The sequence below is a fragment of the Anoplopoma fimbria genome, chromosome 16 (assembly GCF_027596085.1).
Source record: "Anoplopoma fimbria isolate UVic2021 breed Golden Eagle Sablefish chromosome 16, Afim_UVic_2022, whole genome shotgun sequence".
Classification (NCBI taxonomy): Eukaryota; Metazoa; Chordata; class Actinopteri; order Perciformes; family Anoplopomatidae; genus Anoplopoma; species Anoplopoma fimbria.
In genome coordinates this window covers 8,113,209-8,133,647 of record NC_072464.1, presented here as the reverse complement: position 1 = coordinate 8,133,647, position 20,439 = coordinate 8,113,209, and the positions used below count along the sequence as shown (strand labels likewise).

Below are 20,439 nucleotides of genomic sequence, written 5' to 3'. Positions count from 1 at the left end.
CAACACATTTATTTAATTGAGTTTTCATCTTAGCTTACGAGCAAAATGATGTTAAAATAACACGAAGGAGGAACGAATGATTGAGGGCAGGCGACTAGTCGGAAGGATATTTGTCAAACACAGGAAGTGTAGTAGAGGTCGCTGTCACTACTGCGCACCACATCATCACATTGTACGCATGGGGATTGTAGTAGGTTGAGCTGTTGCTGTATTCAAATTAACGGTGTACACTGGAAACGACAGCCTGGAGACAAAGAAGGCAAGTCGTCAGTCGCATTAGCTAATTATTTAACATGACCGGATGTATCACTAGAAACTAGCACCAATGTTATTAGATCTAAAGATTCCCCAGCTTGGCAGCAGTTCTTCGGCTACTGACAGAGACCATACTTCTCCAAACAGTCTGGGCTTTAATACAGCTCAAATGAGTTTGTGCAAAGAGTTATAACAACTATATAGTCTGATTCCACTGGGGGGTGAGCAGATATCAGCAACATGCCCCTGTCAGACTTTCTGGACAGCCTGAAGGACAACCCGTACTTTGGGGCTGGCTTTGGACTGGTTGGGATTGGGACAGCGTTGGCAGTGGCCAGGAAAGGTGCCCAGGTGGGAATGATCTTCTTCCGCAGGAACTACATGATCACTCTGGAGGTCCCCAGCAGGGACAAGAGCTACCACTGGCTGCTGAGCTGGATCACCAAGCACAGCAAGCACACTCAGCACCTGAGCGTGGAGACCTCCTACCTGGCACATGAGAGCGGGCGGGTTCACACACAGTTTGACTTCCACCCGAGCCCTGGGAACCACATCATCTGGTCAGAAGAGTTCTCTAAATATACTTCTTTAACCTCACCTCAGCATGGTATAAAAACACTTAACAAACTGATGACCCTTTTTTAAAGCTGTACATCGGGTTGAAGATGTCATAAAAATACATATATGATACCTACAATTACAATTTTCTTAGGCAGCACAGTACGGTACATCCTCTGACACTGTGATCTGTTGTGTTCTGCAGGTATGGGAGGAAGTGGATCCGAGTGGAGAGGACCAGAGAGAAGCAGATGGTGGATCTGCACACTGGAACCCCGTGGGAGTCCGTAACCTTCACTGCTTTAGGCAGAGACAGACAAATTTTCTTTAATATCCTACAAGAAGGTAAATGTTTACGAATGTCCACAGTACATACCCCCACACACACATCCCCCCACACACATCTCCAAGGTAGTTCTCCATTCAGAGGATCGGTGGTTCGATACTCGGCTTCGGCAGTCGATGTGTCCTTGGGCAAGACACTTAACCCCAAGTTGCTCCTGAAGGCTTGCCATCGGTGTGGACTGGATGTTGCATGAATGTTAGTTAGAGTCTGATGGTGGCACCTTGCATGGTAGCCCTGTCATCAGTGTGTGAATGGGTGAATAATATGTAACATACTACTGATTGTAAGTCGCTTTGGATAAAACCGTCTGCTAAATGACTGTAATGTAATGTAATGTAATGTAATCTCCCAGAGGCTTGCCGTATGAGAGCTGCAACACACTTGACTTGTGTTGCATCCATTACCGTGAAGAATCCATTTAATACAGTTGCCAATCATGTTTTGCAGCAAGAGAACTTGCCCTGAAGCAGGAAGAGGGAAGGACAGTGATGTACACAGCCATGGGCGGGGACTGGAGGCCCTTTGGGTTTCCACGGCGACGCAGACCCCTCAGCTCTGTGGTCCTGGAGGGAGGCTTGGCCGAAAGGATCGTAGACGATGTGAAGGAATTCATTGGGAACCCCAAGTGGTACACAGACAGAGGTAGAATATCCTGGTGTTAGCAACGAGTTTAAACTCATTCGTTCAGTGCATAATAAGTTGTGTTTAGTTGTTTTATTTTTATATTAGAGTGTAATATAACTCAAGTTTTCATATCATGACCATTATTGTTGTGAGGTGTTGAGCCTGTCTTATCAAGTCTTTCATGATGGTGCATTCACTGACACTTTGACATCTACATTTTAAGAGTTGAGAGAGGTACCTTTGGGAAAAAATAAACAAAAACATAATAAATGAAACACAGATAATATTAATCCGCTATCTGAATTTCATAAATGGTAGTATGCTTGGCAAATGGTAGCAGTGAAGAAACGTACAAATTGTTGTTAAAAACTAAAACATGCAAAATAACGGGGATGTTCCGAATAGGTCATGTTTTCTTTTTTTTTTTTAAACGTGGAAGAATTATTCAGTTATTCTGGGTTCTGTGTGACTTTGTTGATATTCTTGTCAATGCAGGCATACCCTACAGAAGAGGATATCTGCTGTATGGCCCCCCAGGTTGTGGAAAAAGCAGTTTTATGTGAGTTTGCTTTGGATTTGAGCTCTTACGCTTCATGTTTAGGGTCTTTCTGATTGAAAGACAGGCTGTTGACTTGTGCTTGGGTGCAATTTCACCTTCATCTTTGTTGCTTATCATATTCCAGTACGGCTCTGGCAGGCGAGCTGGGCTACAGCATCTGTCTGATGAGTCTGAGTGACCAAAGCCTTTCAGATGACCGTCTGAACCACCTCCTGAGCGTGGCACCGCAGCAAAGCATCATACTGTTGGAGGATGTAGATGCAGCCTTTATCAGCCGAGAGCTGCTTCCCACGGAGAGTGAGTAACGGAATAATCATTGGTTTGGGATTTTGTTGTCAGAAACATAAAATAAAGAAGAAGTTGATCTATATCAATATGACTATAAATAACACGTTCATCCCTCTGCTTACTTTAACTCATGAGACGTTTTCATTCATTTGTATTTTTGGGGTGTAGAAGAGGTAGAATTAACTACTGTGGTAACTTTTAAAGCTGTGATTGTTCAGACGGACGGTCTTTGAGTCTCATATTCTTTTGAGGGTGACTTTCAAATCCCTTTTTTTCTTTTGCTTCCCAGACCCTCTGGCCTACCAGGGAATGGGGAGACTGACCTTTAGTGGCCTGCTTAATGCTCTGGATGGAGTGGCTTCATCTGAGGCCAGAATAGTTTTTATGACCACCAACTTCATTGACAGGTACTGATGGAAGAGAGTTTGTAAACACAGTAGTTATGATATGTGTTGTTGTCCAAGCAAAAAAACTAAACAGGAAAGCTGAAATCTTTGACTTCAGTTAGTTATGAGCAAAATTTAAATCAAATAGCAAGGAAAGGTATACCTTTTTTAAATGCAAGTATACCTTGGTGTTATTTTTTTTATGTTGCTGATATTAGTAATCATGAAGTTTAAGAAAAAAATATGTCAAGACATCCACAAATGCCCATCAACGACATGACAGAAGTTCAGCAGCTAGACTCTGTTTGATAATTGTTTACAAAGCTGCTCCTAGATCAGTTCAACTTATTGTATATACCTGTGGAAATCTTACAAAAAACTGAAACCAATTAAAACATTCTCCCTAGGCTATACATTTAGCTAACAAAAAACGACAAAGTAAGTGAAATCTAATAAATATAACTAATAGAAAGCAAACACTTTAAGCTGCATCAGTAAATATTTTTTTAATATTAACAAATGAAATGATTGTGTGTAATGTGAAAAATGTAAATCGTAGAGCTAAACCCACAGAGAACAATTAACTAACTCTGCAGTTAGCTTGAGATTAATCCAGTATATGGTATCTGCCCAGCATCCACTGATAAGACAAAGTTAACGACTTCATGGTGAGCATAGTGGAGTATTTAGCAGATTTATATATTTCTCAGGAGTTGATGCAGAACAAAATACAGCCAAAAGGAGACTGAAAATTGGACTTATGTGAATGCTAATGTTGCTCTCCTGGATGGATGTATAAAGAAGCAGCAGTTAGCTTATACAGCTTTATAAGGTGACCGTATGTCATTGTTGTGTTATCAGCTTGTTATGCTACCCCCTAGTGGCTAAAAGTATCACATAATGCAGCTTTAGAATATTTAAACTAATTTAAACTACTATAAACTATAATTAAAACTATAATATTAACCAAGTTACATTGCTATCTTTTTAAAATGAACGATACAAGCTATGTTATGGCCGCCTAAATGTGTTCTTGGATATTTCACTGGTGAGTTTATATACATTTAGGAGTATTTTCTAGGGATGCAAAGACACTGATATGTACAAGAACTTTTTGTGCCTATAGCGATGTTTTGTTGTTTATTTTGTTATTTTGCAGACTTAAAAAGAAGATAAACAAAGAGGACGGCAAATGTGTGATCAGCCTGGCATATTGCATTTACTCATAAATTTAAGGATTAAAGGTGAAACATAAAATCTCATGAAATCAGAGGAATGGAAACTGGTTTTTTTTTAACAAAAAAAACGAGTAAATACATTATTTGAAATAACCTCATCTTGTGAGGAAAGAGCCTGGAGGAGTAAAAAGTATAAAAATAAATAACGTTGGGACGTTGTCATGGTAACATAATATGTTGCAGCAAAGTGCGTCCCATTCTTATTTCACTGTTTCAAGCCCTTACAGTCTCTCACACTCATCCATTTACCAGGTGATGTCAGTAAGTCCCTGAGGGTTCAGGGTTTACGGCCTTAGGGGGGACATTGGGATTGGGCAATTGTGAAACTCCCAGATGGCCGACACGTTCTTTCACTTTTATCTGTAAACGAACCACACGTGCACACGGCACCTGCTGCCCTCTTACGTCATGCCAGAGTCGTGTCCAGGCAGTGCAGTCCAACGGCAAGATTGGACCGATGAATCTGTTCATCCCTTGTCTTTTTAGTGACATTAACTGCCACTTTTGCTTGTAATCTCTACACACAGGTTAGACCCAGCGCTGATCCGACCCGGCCGTGTTGACCTGAAGCAGTACATCGGCCATTGCACACACTGGCAGCTTACACAGATGTTCCGGCGGTTCTACCCAGACGAGCCTTCCTCTGAAGGAGAGCGGTTTGCGAAGCATGTTTTGGCCGTCCACCCTGAGATCAGCGCCGCCCAGGTGCAAGGACACTTTCTGCTGCACAAAATGGACCCTGCAGGATCTATAGACAATGTTGAGCAAATTAATTAATGAAAGGGACTGCTAAGTGTTTGAAGACTGATTACTTATTAAAGATAAATGTGAAAAACATTCAAAGTATTAATAAGACAGATGTGCATAAACTGTACATGCAGTTTATGATTGATACAAAATAAATACAATTCTGTTGGAGTGCATTCCATCATGTGAAAGGCACATACTTGCTACCCATCTTAGACTATCATGGAGTGCCCTTGAGCAAGGGATCGAGGCTGTAGCTGCTTCAGTGGATTTTCTCAACGGGCAGCAGAAAAGTTTAGATTATGAACGTGGTGTACTATTATTCCTGCAAAAATGCTTCCAAAACATAACATGCAAGGGATGTGAAATTCTCATCTTCAACCTGCAAGTTTAAAGGTACAGTTCGTAACCCACATGTTAATTAAAGCGTCACCCAATACAGGACAAGGTCCTGCTACATGTCCCAAAGTTATTCAAGTCTTTATTGCACAGGCTGATGTGTGACAACAGTTAAATCTAGCGTGTTTTGGGTTTCCTGATGCTCTTTTCTGCACGAAATGTAGCCTTTTCCAGTAATTATTGTTACTGTCAGGCCAAAAGCCTTCAAGTACAGTAAGCAGATACTACAAGACAACACAAGAAATCCTACAAACTATTAGCTTTGTTATTTAGTGGTTCACGTATATTTCTTTAAATGAAAGAATTACCATTACATACATACATCTTCCGTAACCGCTTTATCCAGTTAAGGGTCGCGGGGGGGGCTGGAGCCGATCCCAGCTGTCAATGGGCGAAGGCAGGGTACACCCTGGACAGGTCGCCAGTTTATCGCAGGGCTACAATATAATTACCATTACCATGCATTTTAGTGAAATATTGTTACTCAGAATTACATAGTTTGCTATTTATCCAACACACAAAAAATGGGTTATCAGCAATTGAGTTCTGAACTGCAGATGTACAGTGGGTACGGAAAGTATTCAGACCCCTTTAAATTTTTCACTCTTTGTTCCATTGTAGCCATTTGCTAAAATCGAAAAAGTTCAGCTAGTTTTTTTCGCATTATGTACACTCAGCAACCCATCTTGACAGAAAAAAACAGAAATGTAGAAATTTTTGCAAATTTATTAAAAAAGAAAAACTGAAATATCACATGGTCATAAGTATTCAGACCCTTTGCTCAGTATTGAGTAGAAGCACCCTTTTGAGCTAGTACAGCCATGAGTCTTCTTGGGAATGATGCAACAAGTTTCTCACACCTGGATTTGGGGATCCTCTGCCATTCTTCCTTGCAGATCCTCTCCAGTTCTGTCAGGTTGGATGGTGAACGTTGGTGGACAGCCATTTTCAGGTCTCTCCAGAGATGCTCAATTGGGTTTAGGTCAGGGCTCTGGCTGGGCCAGTCAAGATTGGTCACAGACTTGTTAAAGCCACTCCTTTGTTATTTTAGCTGTGTTCTTCGGGTCATTGTCTTGTTGGAAGGTGAACCTTCGGCCCAGTCTGAGGTCCTGAGCACTCTGGAGGAGGTTTTCTTCCAGGATATCTCTGTACTTGGCCGCATTCATCTTTCCTTCAATTGCAACCAGTCGTCCTGTCCCTGCAGCTGAAAAACACCCCCATAGCATGATGCTGCCACCACCATGTTTCACTGTTGGGATTGTATTGGGCAGGTGATGAGCAGTGCCTGGTTTTCTCCACACATACCGCTTAGAATTAACGCCAAAAAGTTCAATCTTGGTCTCATCAGACCAGAGAATCTTATTTCTCATAGTTTGGGAGTCCTCCATGTGTTTTTTGGCAAACTCTATGCGGGCTTTCATATGTCTTGCACTGAGGAGAGGCTTCCGTCGGGCCACTCTGCCATAAAGCCCCGACTGGTGGAGGGCTGCAGTGATAGTTGACTTTGTGGAACTTTCTCCCATCTCCCTACTGCATCTCTGGAGCTCAGCCACAGTGATCTTTGGGTTCTTCTTTACCTCTCTCACCAAGGCTCTTCTCCCACGATTGCTCAGTTTGGCTGGACGGCCAGGTCTAGGAAGAGTTCTGGTCATCCCATACTTCTTCCATTTAAGGATTATGGAGGCCACTGTGCTCTTAGGAACCTTGAGTGCTGCAGAAATTCTTTTGTAACCTTGGCCAGATCTGTGCCTTGCCACAATTCTGTCTCTGAGCTCCTTGGGCAGTTCCTTCGACCTCATGATTCTCATTTGTTCTGAGATGCACTGTGAGCTGGAAGGTCTTATATAGACAGGTGTGTGCCTTTCCTAATCAAGTCCAATCAGTTTAATTAAACACAGCTGGACTCCAATGAAGGAGTAGAACCATCTCAAGGAGGATCAGAAGAAATGGACAGCATGTGAGTTAAATATGAGTGTCACAGCAAAGGGTCTGAATACTTATGACCATGTGATATTTCAGTTTTTTTTTTTTTTTTAAATGGCTGCAATGAAACAAAGAGTGAAAAATTTAAAGGGGTCTGAATACTTTCCGTACCCACTGTATGGGTGGACTGGCCCCTTGCCCCTGGTTGATCCTTGACAGCTGTGCTGGAAGGGTTAAACATTGTGTAAGACATGGCCCCTCCCTGCTCAGCTAGTCTCTTGGATGTAACAAGAGCCGTATATTTTCCATTCTGCTCTCACTATGGCTGCATGGCTGTCCCGGAGTATGATGCTAAGGAATGGAAGCTGGCTGCTGCGAGGCCCAAACCTCGTTGCCCGGGTCTGTTTCAGGGGGTTGGGAGGCCCTTCTTCTGCCCCCGAGGCCCTGTCTGCCTTCCAGGACAAGCCTCGGACCGTGGAGGACCTCCCACAAGTCAGCTTCTTTGAGCTACTTTACAGGATGGTGTTTCAGGGTTTCCACAACCGGTTGCATGAGCTACAGGTAAGCCAGGCTGCAGTGAACTACATGGTTTCTGGATGAAACATATTCAGCAGGTCTATGCCACAGTGATGTACAACTGTTTTAATCGATGTGCATTCCAGAAATGCCTGATGATGAATCTTGGGCGCAACTAAATCTTGATGATCTGCAGGGATTAGGGTGTGCTATGAGTGACTGCATTTCTCCCCTGCAACAATGCATCACACAAATTGTCATGCTGTTTGATTTACCTTCGTTCCCATAGTAACCTCAAGATAACAGCCAGTCTCATCTGAATGTTTGCAGGACCTCTTTCCGCAAAGAGACCGGCTTTCAGTCCCACCTGTGATATCTGCTCATTGGCTTTATACGTGTGCAAAGTTTTGTTTTTTTACAACACAACACATTACATTTGATTTATGGGACTGGTATTCAAACTTTGTTGATTGATTTTGACATACAGCTGTAGGGCTTCATGTAGCAGCAGTTCAAGTTGTTTCCTTGAGTTTGCTGACACAAAGGTTTCTCTGTTTACCCATCTCTCTTGCATTTACTTTGCCTACCTTCAGATCTATGAGAAGCAGCGATATGGGCCCATATACAGAGACGGACTCGGATCAGTTGCCGTGAACACTCCAAAGCTGCTGGAGGACGTCTTGAGGAACGACGAGAAGTTCCCTACCCGAGGAGACATGACAGTGTGGAAAGAGTATCGGGATATGAGAGGATTCGGCTATGGGCCTTTCACAGAGTGAGACTTCCAAACATTGTATTATGTGCTCAGAAATGCTCCTTTCCCATTTTTCCCGGAGACAGCTGTCCCATGTGTAAACAATAAATTGTAAAACTTACATAAGGGCTTTCCAGGGCAAAGTCCTGTCATGTGAAAGGAATGGATTGACGGTGACCTGCTAGAGACCGCTTTCAGACTGAAAGGTTGATATTTGCATCACCAACAGTCTTTGCCTATTGGGTTTGGTTAAAGTGGCCCTATTATGCTTTTCCACTTTTCCCCTCTTCTTTAGTGTGTTATATATATTTTTGTACATGTAAAAGCTTTGTAGAGTGTAAAACCTGAAGTCCATGCCTAAAAGGAGTTACCCTCCCCCTCAGACTCACCGCTCCTGAGCTGCCTGAAACGGCTCGATTGAATTCTCTCCTTCACTTCCATAACTTTATGAGGTCACAATGTTACAGAAGTGACGTAAAACTCCTTCCGGCTAGTTTGGCCCTCAAACAAAAAAAGAGAGAGACGGAGCTGAAGTTCCAGAGGAAGAGTTTTTTGAAATGTGAAATGTTGACCAATCACAACAGAGCGGGCTAGCTGACCAATCAGAGCAGACCTTGCTTTTGTCTTTGTTTTTCAAGACCCCAGTATCAGTCAGGATATGGAGGCTAGATAAAAACTTAACTTGATGAAATTTTGCTTTCCTTCCCAAATCTAGCGACAAGCCAAAAAGTTATAAATAAACACTGGTTCAGCACTTTTCCTCCTGGACATAAAAAAAAATGTCTAATTGACTAAACTAACTAAATAAACTCAGTAATAATTTGTAACAACATTTTCTTATGTAAGTTTATGTAGAATCATGAACTACAAAATGTTTAAATAGCATATAAAAAATGTAATGAATCAATATTTCTTTTATTTCAATTACTCCACTTTAGCTTTGCAGAGCAAATAATCGTTCCTGCTATAAAAACGCTCTGAATTCGGGATTTATCACCTTTCATGTTATACCCTTTTCCTACTACTATGGGTCAAAACGTCTATAACAAAAAGGACCATTCAAGTAGTGTTTTATTATTTTAGTTAATTTTACCTCAGTTGAATGTTGCTGTATTTGTGCTCATGTCACATCTTCACATTTTGGTCAGTGTGAATCGCCTAACATCAACAGTAAGAAATGGTATACCATGTCAGAAAGCAGTCCCTTACATTGTATAGTATATACATTTTCTTTTAGATGAAGAGACACCATCTTTTGTACTTCACTATAAGAATGAGAATCATTCACCACACATTCATTAAAGGGAGTGTACCGTAGATGTTGACAAAGAAATGTCACAATTTTGGCATTTATATCACAATAACATAGATAATTCAAATCTCACATTTTTTGAAACCTGATTAGCTTTGGTTTTGTTTTCTCATTGTGACTTTGTATTTGTTCCCAGGGAGGGGGAGAAGTGGTACAACCTGAGGGTGATGCTGAATAAGCGCATGCTGCATCCAAAAGACTCTGCACAGTATGATGCTGTTATCAATGACGTGGTTACGGACTTCATTAAAAGGATCAACTTCCTGCGTCAGAGCAGCCCGACGGGAGATTTGGTGACAAATGTGGCCAATGAGCTCTATTACGTCTCACTAGAGGGTAGGTAGACAACTTATACATGGTGCATGTTCATTTATAACGTGCACTTATAAACTAAATGGTGAAATCATTCAAATCAAACTAAATTAAAACATTTTTGTATACTGGTATCAATTAATTAAAGGGCCAGCGTGTGGGATTTGGCATCATCTAGCGGTGTGTTTGCAGATTGCAACTAACTTAAACTTCTGTGACAATCATGTTGGAGAACTACAGTGGTCGTCATGAATGGCCCTATCTAGAGTCAGTGTTTGGTTTTGTCAGTTCTGGGCCACTGTAGAAACACGACGGACACAATCAAAAGGACCAGCTCTCATTCTGAGAAAGAGAACATAACATTTCTTATGTTTAGGTGATTACACACTTAAGAAAACATACTTAATCATATTATAATCCATTTCTGCAAATAGGTTTGTCCCCTGAATGCTTCACACTGGCCCTTTTGAATATTACAATTTAATTAATACAATTTCATTCCGGCGTCTTTTTTGTTGCTTGTTGTTGTTTGAGTTCAACTTATATTGAGGAAGAGCAGTTTTGCAGACATGTTCTCTGATCATTTCTTATCCTAAATTGTAACCTTTGCCACTCAGGTATTGCCTCCATACTGTTTGAGACAAGGCTTGGGTGTCTGGAGAAGGAAATCCCTGCAGGTACACAAGACTTCATTAACGCCATAGCCCAGATGTTCTCCAACAACATGGCTGCGTTTTTGATACCCAAGTGGAGCCGCAGTCTGCTACCTTACTGGGGGCGCTACATTGCAGGCTGGGAGGGTATCTTCAGCTTTGGTGAGTGGATTTCTGTTGCTCCATAGCACTTTTATGAGCAAAGTTTATAATGTAATAAAGTGTGAGACAACTGTGGACATAATGCACAATGGTGTTCTTGTAACTAAAAAAAGTTAATTGGTCAATATTAGGATCATTACCGCAATCAGTATTGATCAACTCTCCTTTACAGCAATAGTTAGGCATTTTGGGAAATACAATAACGTTAAAGGTTTAAAAACGGACGGCAACCCCCAGGTCTGAAAAGTGAAGCCATTGCTGAAGTGCCTTAAACCTGCATTCTTTCTAATGGCCGGCAGGGGGCGACTGCTCATGTTACAAAAATAATTCAGATTGTATAGAAGTCTATTGGCAAATGATCCTACTTCTCACTTGATTTATTACCTCAGTAAACATTGTAAACACAAGTTTATTGTCTTATTCTCTAGTTTCAAGTCCTCTTTAAAACAGCATGGTGCCATTTAGTAAATTAAGGTCGCGATAAGAGTAAAATAGACGATAAAGCAGAGTATGCTTTAGGCCGTGGCTACATTGTGATTGGCAGGTTGCTAACATGGTGCTGTCCAGTCTTGTTGGAGTTGTCCACGTTTCTCGCCTTTCAACTTGAACCCTTTCACAGTGTGTTTTCAGATCAGGAAAGTTAATTGTAACCTCTCGCCTTTAAATTCCTTATTTAGCGCTTGGTTGGACTTAGCTCCACCCGCACTCTGTCACTTCTGGTTGCAAGAAAACAAGATGGTGACAGCCAAAATGCTAAACTCGAAGCTTCAAAACAACTGTCCACAAACCAGTTGATGACCTCATGGTGACATTGTCCATTTCTTATATCATATATAGTCTATATTGTTTGGAACGGCCTGCCACAAAAGCTCGATTGGGTCCAGTCAAATGGCTGAGAGTTCTGCTCTTTATGTCTGAATTGGCTTTCATGCTTTAAGGTTTTATAAAGTCCTGTTTCCAAGTGGATGTTATTTTGTATGAAGGGTTTGTTTTGTACATGGAGAACATAACGCTGTCCAATGGTTCAACCAGAAGGTAAATCAATAAGGCTGAAAGCAACAAAGATCCCTCTGAACAATAGTTCAATAAGAATAGAAGAAATCTATCTCTGTACCCGGGGAGCAGTTTTTTTGTTGCCTTGCGCAATGGCACCTCGTGATTGCCAATGAGGTAAACTGGCACCTCTCCACCTACCGATCCACATTACGTGCTTGATCCGCATGGGAACTTGACCCAGCGGCTTTACAGCTCCCAAGGCAAGTCTCCCCAAGTTTTAATCATTCAATTCTTCTTCTTTTTGAGCCAAAACTATTTCTTTTTTCTTTTCTATTCAACCTTTATTTATACGCCAGAGTCAATTACAAAAACAAACCCAAAACAGCAACAAGGAGATATACTAACAGAGAAGATTGATACACTTATTCAAGTACTGTAGTTCTGAAAGGTACTTTACATGAGTTTCTTTTTCTTTTTTTTTTAAGACTGTGTACAACATAAAACAAAACAAAACAACTGGGAGGAATGACACAAATGTACAGTATCTCATATAAAGTCCTGTCTCAGGGGCCTGATAAATTTGAGCCACCTTGACCATGTACTGTGGAATATGTCTTGGCGTAGTCTGAGAATGTATGTCAGTTTCTCCATCGTGTATATTTGCTGGACAATGTCTATCCAGTCCTCAGTTGAGGGAGCCTGGGGCTTTAGCCACTTGCGGGTTATCGCTTTTTTACCTGCAGCTAACAGAATAACCATAAGGGATCTATCCAGGGAGCAGAGCTTTTATGGGATATTCCCTAGATATAGAACATCAAATCTATAAGGGATATCAGTTCTGAATAATTCCTCTAAAGTCTGATGGATATTCTTCCAAAAGGTGGAGAGTATAGAGCAGGACCAAAATATATGAAAGTGGTCAGCATTGTTGACCTGACATTGTCTCCAACATTCTGAGTTACTCGTCATGTGCCGATTTTGCAGAGGAGTGAGCCAAAACTATTTCAAATGTAAACTGTACATGTGGTCTTATATATATATATATATATATATATGTATATATATTGGCTTTATGTGGCTTTACTCTCTTGATCTGTTAAAACAGACATTGAAGGAAAGAAGAAAACGTCAATATAACAACTGACTCAAAACTTTTGAACAGTATCGTATGCTTATGCGTTTAATACCAGTCTTTTTACGGTTAATATGAAGCTACTTTAACGCTAGCTGGCACAGAACAGGAAGAAACATATAGCTTTATAATAAGGGTACAGAAGTATCAATCTTCTTCAAGAAAATGAAAAAGCATGGCTCCCAAAATGTCAATTTACTTAACTGTCATGGTCCTGGTTCTATTTTATTTTGAAAGTTCAGTCTACTCATGTGTCATGTCTGGTTTTACCTCCTGTTTTTTTGTGTTTGCCCGCCTTTGACCCACCCTGATATGTTCCGCCTGTGTTTAATCACCCTCTTCTCCTTGTCTATTTAGACTGTGTGCTTTCCAAAACCATTACATTTCCTTTTATTTTACCTTTAAATCAAGTAGAAACGGTTTTAATTTTCTATTTTGTAAGAGTACATTTTTGAGAACACTAAAATGCAACACTTCCATTTCTGCACCTATTTTAGCTAAAGAGTTGATTGACAAGAAGATGGAGGTCATTCAGCAGCGTGTGGACAACAACCATGATGTGGAGGGCGAATACCTAACATACCTCCTCTCAAACACTCAGATGAGCACTAAAGATGTGTATGGCAGCATCGCTGAGCTTCTATTAGCTGGAATGGACACGGTGAATGTGACACTCAACCTTTTGTAACTTAAGGCCTGCTTCTGATTGTTTAAATAAAGTCCTCGGACCTCCTTCCCAAATGAGGAAAAAAAACAGAACATGACAGAAGAAGGCAAAAAAAACAACTGGGCGGTGAATATGTAATATGCGTCCGTTAGCTGTAATGACTAAAATAAATATTCTGCTCACTCTCACCCAGCATCATATCAGTATTGAAAGCTCAACCTTAACATACGTTAAGTAGATGTAAGTACATTGTGCTGATAATTTCTATCTTTTACGCTTCACATGAAGTAAACATTTTATTGCAGGACTTTTACTGTGCGATATTTATAGTTTTACCATTAATAAGAGTTTTAGTTCACAAATTAAATTTTGAGTATCCCTCCTTCTATTTCCATTGCCAATACCAATAGTACTAGTAAGTAAAAGGGTGAAAGCTGTAGAATACAGTGAAAACGCCTAAAATTCCACATTTCTCTTATGCACGTATGGTGTGCATGTCACTGCCTGTTTACTTAATGTCCTGTCTTTGTTGTCAAGACCTCCAACACCCTCACGTGGACTTTTCACCTGCTGTCCAAGTACCCTCAAACCCAGGACAGACTTTACGAAGAAGTGTCCACACTGGTGCCAGCGGACCGGAGCCCCTCCGCTGCTGAGGTCACCCGGATGCAGTATTTAAGGGCTGTTGTCAAGGAGGCCCTGAGGTAAGTCCTGTTAGAGAGTTATGGTGTTGAACTTCTACAGAAGCCATCAGCCATCTCAGAGCACAACTCTAAATTTAAGGGTCCACTTTTTTTACATCTCTTACTTGTCCTGCATCAGTCAGCAACAAAAAACAGCCTAAACCAACTAATTGATCTATTATTGTTCCTCAGGATGTACCCTGTTGTTCCTATGAATGCAAGGATCATTGCAGAAAAGAATGTTGCCATTGGTGGATATCAATTCTCAAAGAAAGTGCGTCTCCTTTCGGGTTTTTTTCAACTTTTTTCAAGTCATTTTATTACAAAGAGTTTCAGTATTTCATCTCTTGACTGTTGTTTCCCCAGACCGCTTTCACGCTTTGTCACTATGCCATCAGTCATGATGAGGACACATTCCCAGAGCCGTTTACATTTAAACCAGAGAGATGGCTCCGTGATGGCCGTGAGAGGCCAAAACCCTTTTCCTCCATCCCTTTTGGATATGGAGTGAGAGGCTGTGTCGGTCGCCGGATTGCTGAGCTTGAGATGTATCTGGTTCTGTTTCGGGTAAGTGACAAGTGGGAAAACCTGTTGCAGCATCTACGTAATACACATGACCTGATGTAGAGCTTCATGCAATCAAACAACTGTAAAACATTGCTTTGAAAGTAGGCATACTGTGATTCCGGGTTCAGAGATAATGAGAAAATGTTGCCAATAGTTTAACCTCTGCTAACAGTAGCTGTGAGCTAGCTGTAATTAGCACAAGTTAGCAGAAGGCTGAACTATTAACAACATTTTCTCTCAATCTCTGAAATACTTTGCCAATATTGTCAGACTCTATTTTGAGCCAGTCTTCTTTTTTTAGTGTTGCTTTGCTGTGTAGCCAATTGTTTCCAATGCTGGAATAGCAAGTTTTCCTGCAGGATATTCATCCATTAATCTGAAGGGAAGTGCAGAAGCATCTACATTTGTAGAACAGCCAATAGGAACGACCTTCAGTCATGGGCTAGATTTTATAGTTTAAAAACAGAGCCAATAGGAAATGCAGTCTAGTTTCTTTCTCACACCACTTGACTTGGTATATGCTTAAAGGTTACTATTGCATTTTTTGAACACTTAATATTCATGAGTGAAGTAAAAAAACAAACAATATTAGAACCTATTTATTAAAAGATTAACTTTAAGAAACTGCTTCATCAAGACAGTGACAAAGCACTCTGCCAACTATCATCAGATTCAGGTTCAAAAGTTGCCACATGCCAGCTGAGCCCTTCCCACTTCAGCATAGAAAAACGTGATCAAAATAAATAAATGGTAATAAGTTGAAGTAATAAAGAGTTTTAGGGCTCTTTAATGTTTGGAATCAGACTACCTAAGACACACAAAGAGTCTGTTGAAACACTAATGGTAAGACAATTGTATTTTGTTGTGATTTCTCAAAACTAGATTAGCATTACTCTGAATTGTTAACTCTAGTTTAGTCTTAATGAATAAGACATAATTCAAATGTTGAAGTTGTGCCACTGTATGTGAGGATCATACTACAGAGTTAAAATCTCATTGTTTAGTTTAGTTTAGTTAGTTTAGTTTTTATTGTCAAGAAGATTTAAGTTAAAATGCCTCACTCAATAATTGTTAAAAAAGCAAAGTAAAAGACAATACAGCATACATTCAGTTTATCATATTATCATAGGCTTTTAAAATTAGGTACATTTTAAGATATTTTTTGAAAGTAGCTAAAGATGAGTGTTTACGTAGAGTAGCTTATTAGATTTGTTCTGAAAAATTGCCGGTGAAGGAGATCTACAGATCTGGTCTGGTGACTATGGATCTTATGTGATTTTTACAGACGATCTTATTGTCAGAGTAAGTTAAAAGCCTCACTCATTGCCACATGACAGCAGTAGTTATAAAAAAACTGTTAAAAGAAGAAGGAAGTAAATTATTGAAAAACTGGAAAAAAAACAATGACATACATCTGGAGTTGGTTACAGATCTAACAAAACAGAAAAATCGAATTTAACTGGTTTTGGTAAGACCATAGGATATAAAGGGATAAATATGTTAACAAATTTTCCTTGTTGTGTTTGTCTAATAACCCCAATGTTTCTAGCCAATTTAAATACTGACTTATTAAAAACCCCAAGAACTTAACATTGGAAACATTAGCAAGTGCATTGTTCGCCATAAAAATTGGCTGGATAGGATCGGATAGAATAATATTTTTAGGCTTCATATAAGCACACTTCTCTACATTAAGGGATAATTTGTTGAATTTGAACCAGTTATCCAGCCGATCAAAGACGCTATTCATTGATCTATCAACTTGTGTTCATCTTTATTTGTTCCAGATATTAAATGCAAATCATTAATATAAATAAGGAATAAAAGAGGTCCAAGGAAAAAACACTGACAGTTGATACTACATAGATAACTTTTAAACCTTATTTTCCCAGAAACCCCATGAGCCTGTAGCTTAATAAAAGCCTTGGATAAATCAATGAACACTCCAATTGTGAGTTCCTTGTTGTTGAAGATATTCTGTTAACTAATTGGACCAGGGCCATAGAGGTAGAAGAAACCAAACTGATAGTCATACAATAAGTTATTTTCTTTAAGATGTGTTTTATTATTATTTTTTTGCCACATGACAGCAGTAGAAAAAACAATGACATACATCTACAACAAAAAGTTGGGGAAGGGAAAATATGTTAACAAAGAGTTGTGTTTATAAATCCAGCCGAAATAACTCCACTATTCAGCTGATATTAGCCCTATTTTGGTCTCGATAAAAAAATCTCTTTAGCTGCTAGATTTGTTCCAGTATGTAAAAGGAAAAAAGACTGAACTGTAGCCTTTTAATACTAAGTGTTTTTTAGTATAAAAGGCCAATGTGTTAATATACGTAGCCACATTCAGTCAGGTCTAATAATGTTTATAATATTTTTTCCTCCAGGTAATCAGGCAGTTTGAGATCAAACCAGACCCCAACATGGGAGAGTTGAAATGCATCAACCGCACTGTTCTGGTACCAGACCAACCAATAAGCCTACACTTTGTGGACCGAGGATGTGGACACACAGCATGATTTTCTTTTGCATATTTCTTTGAATGAAAATGGGTAAAATTAATGAAAAGCTTATATTTTTAAGGATATCTGATGTATTAAGAGAGAGTGACAGGTTTGGAACTTTTGGTATTAAAAAAAGCAAGTAAATATAAAATGCAGATTATTATTATCATGCAAACATGTATTTTCTTAAAAAAATGCTCTATATCATTTACAAAAAAAGGACATCACAAAGTTACTTGCCATTCAATATTTTGAAGCAACTATGGAACCACTGAGCATTTCGTGGCGATTGTTCAAACAGACCGGACCTTGCAGAATGCATAGAAGAGCATCATGCTTTCTGAGAATGAGATAAGAAATGACAAAACAGAGCATGATGTAAAATCATATTTCCTAATCAGTATTTTGCTGTTTCTTGCCTTGCACCTGGCTCATTTCTATTTCATATCAAAGTTGGCACTGCATTTCATGGTTTAATAATTAACACCTACATAAATAACACTTTCACAAAGGAGGTAGGACTCTACTCAAAGAAGAACAAAACCTGAATTGTATATTTATTGTCATGTGTGTCATGTGTGAACTAAATGTGAATCAACTCCATTCTTATCATAGCAAATTCAATATACCAGATGTCTGACCATGTGGTTTAACTTTTAAAGCACAATAAAGCCTTACACCTTTTGTATTCATCAATAATACTCACATTGCTGCCTTTAAATAAAGACGATGGGATGAATCTGAAGAGCGATCTCTTCTTCTGTCTGTATGTAATAATAAATACATTTTTTTTTTTTTCTGCCAATTTGTTAAACTGCAACGGTTCCTGAGGGATGGGATGCATATGTAAACAACGGAGGTAAGCCTTGGTCAGCTAATCATAAAACTGATGGGGAATGTTGTTTACAGGATTCCTTCCACAGCTTTCTTAGACCTTCTTTTCTCGTAAAACTCCACTCTGAATGTCATTTAGCTGGACGACGATCAAGGGCGCATTTTGAGTCAAACTTTTTCAAGGAGTCTGCCAGCTGCTAAGCAATCACAGTAAATGTACGTCAACTCACCACCCACATTCTGATGGATCACAATCTAGTTACAGATAACATGAGAAAACGATAACAGTTAAATTCAGGTTCAAGTTCAGATGGCTGGAAAACAAAGTCATGAGCATCATTGACAATCTGTCAGGAAATTAACTTTTTTTATTTGACACACAAATATATGATACATATTCTTGAAATATATTGTTCATGTTATATTTTTGATTCTATTTTTTTCTTTTTATGATTATTTACTTTTGCACTACTTTGGCAATAAACACCAAGACAAATGTATTGTATTGTATCTTGATTCTGATAAATGTTTATATTAACATATATACATATTTTTTTAATCTGCCTTTTCTGTAATATATATGTGTGCCTCCAGTAAGGTATGGGAAATGTTGTACTTTTTACTCCATTACATTTATAACAAGATTTAGTTACTAGTTACTGTTCAGATTACAATAAAAAACTAAAATATTGATCCGCTTGAAAAATCCAATGCATTACTAAAGATTACACCAGTGGTTCCCATCCTTTTTGATTTGTAACCAATGGCCAAAGCAGCAGTGTCTCGTTGGGGCTCCTTGTCATGTTTCAGATGTTTACAAATTGTCTTTGACCAGTTCCACAAAAGAGACATTTTCCTACTAAACTTCTCCTATAGTTAAATTGAAATAGTTGGACAAGGCTCAAAGAGCGAAATCTGTCCACCAGACAAAAATTATTTGTAAAGCGGAACTCCCATTAATCATCTCACAACCCCTCAGATGTACTGTGTGATCATCCAAAGGTGCTGGACCCCTATGTTGGGAACCACTGGATGAAACTATATAAAGCAGTTTAGACTAGCTCCAACAGTAAAATTCTGCTTAAACAACAATGCATCAGTATTAACGTTAAAAAATTGTCATGCAATAATACATAAGTTGCAGAAGGCATTTTTCCTGCAAAACAAGTATGTTGACTTTGATACTTAAAGAACTTTTTACGGAAAATACTCTTACTTAAGTAAGATTTTCAATGAAGGATCTATTTATTTCTTCCTCTTCCACTTCCACTGGAAAAAAACTATGGCCTATGATGGTCTTTCTCCTCCTGAATGAATGTTAGAAAATAAAACAAAGAGTCATTGAGGCTTTAATTAAATATAGGCAATCAATACCATACCCTTTGACACTCCACATGTTACTCAGCAGGGGGCAGCATAATTGCATGAAAATAAAATAAAGCCCATTAACTTTCAGTGCTGCTCAGACTACTGGGATTCCTGCACTGAGTGCAAGGACTGATCTCAGTCCAGTTGTTTGGTGAATCAGCTGGGACTAGAGGTTGTCTATGAGCCCGGGCCACATGTGGAGACTCACAGGTCAAAATGGACACACCAGCTAATGTAAAAACACAGGAGAAACACAGTTGTTCTAATTGTGTTGATACTTTCTAGTTTTGAGTGACAGCCTGAACCAACAATAACGAAACCATATGAAAAAATACAAACATAAAGGTGTGTGTGGAGGAAAGAGAGAGAGAGAACAAGATAAACCTTTATTAGTCCCACAATGGGGACATTTTTTTCAACATGACAGCAGTGGACATTAAGATAAGATAAGATAAATAAGTAGTATATAATATCATTCACCCATTACACACTGATGACCTACAATGGGGACATCAGACTCTTTTTTGCAACATGACAGCATGGCAAGTGTCTTGCCCAAGGACAGAATACCGAAGCCAGGTATCAAACCACCGACCTTCTGATTGGAAACAAACAAACCCATATACTTGTTTTGATCCTGTTTTTTTTCTG

At 39.4% G+C, this 20,439-nt stretch overlaps 2 protein-coding genes across 2 annotated transcripts; both read left to right on the top strand.

Moving 5' to 3' along the window:
• The first annotated feature begins 132 nt into the window (after nucleotides 1-132).
• LOC129104546 (mitochondrial chaperone BCS1) lies at nucleotides 133-5,406 on the top strand. The gene is made up of 7 exons (XM_054615269.1): nucleotides 133-815; nucleotides 1,019-1,158; nucleotides 1,607-1,801; nucleotides 2,279-2,342; nucleotides 2,467-2,639; nucleotides 2,920-3,037; nucleotides 4,782-5,406. Exons 1-7 carry the CDS (start codon nucleotides 496-498, stop codon nucleotides 5,029-5,031), a joined length of 1,260 nt encoding a protein of 419 aa, XP_054471244.1. The 5' UTR covers nucleotides 133-495; the 3' UTR covers nucleotides 5,032-5,406.
• A 2,238-nt stretch (nucleotides 5,407-7,644) lies between these two features.
• LOC129104777 (sterol 26-hydroxylase, mitochondrial) lies at nucleotides 7,645-17,601 on the top strand. The gene is made up of 9 exons (XM_054615619.1): nucleotides 7,645-7,884; nucleotides 8,433-8,614; nucleotides 10,042-10,241; nucleotides 10,835-11,032; nucleotides 13,658-13,821; nucleotides 14,365-14,531; nucleotides 14,703-14,784; nucleotides 14,877-15,077; nucleotides 17,470-17,601. The coding sequence occupies exons 1-9, from the start codon at nucleotides 7,645-7,647 to the stop codon at nucleotides 17,599-17,601; spliced, it is 1,566 nt and encodes a 521-aa protein (XP_054471594.1).
• The last annotated feature ends 2,838 nt before the right edge of the window (nucleotides 17,602-20,439 follow it).

What these genes read in the sequence shown, in the direction of transcription:
- LOC129104546 (XM_054615269.1), top strand. Translation starts at nt 496, where the DNA reads ATGCCCCTGTCAGACTTTCTGGACAGCCTGAAGGACAACCCGTACTTT. An exon ending in TGTGGAAAAAGCAGTTTTAT is followed by an intron (nt 2,343 to 2,466) that starts GTGAGTTTGCTT and finishes ATCATATTCCAG; the next exon opens with TACGGCTCTGGCAGGCGAGC. An exon ending in AGAGCTGCTTCCCACGGAGA is followed by an intron (nt 2,640 to 2,919) that starts GTGAGTAACGGA and finishes TTTGCTTCCCAG; the next exon opens with ACCCTCTGGCCTACCAGGGA.
- LOC129104777 (XM_054615619.1), top strand. Translation starts at nt 7,645, where the DNA reads ATGGCTGCATGGCTGTCCCGGAGTATGATGCTAAGGAATGGAAGCTGG. An exon ending in GTTGTCAAGGAGGCCCTGAG is followed by an intron (nt 14,532 to 14,702) that starts GTAAGTCCTGTT and finishes ATTGTTCCTCAG; the next exon opens with GATGTACCCTGTTGTTCCTA. An exon ending in TGTATCTGGTTCTGTTTCGG is followed by an intron (nt 15,078 to 17,469) that starts GTAAGTGACAAG and finishes TTTTTCCTCCAG; the next exon opens with GTAATCAGGCAGTTTGAGAT.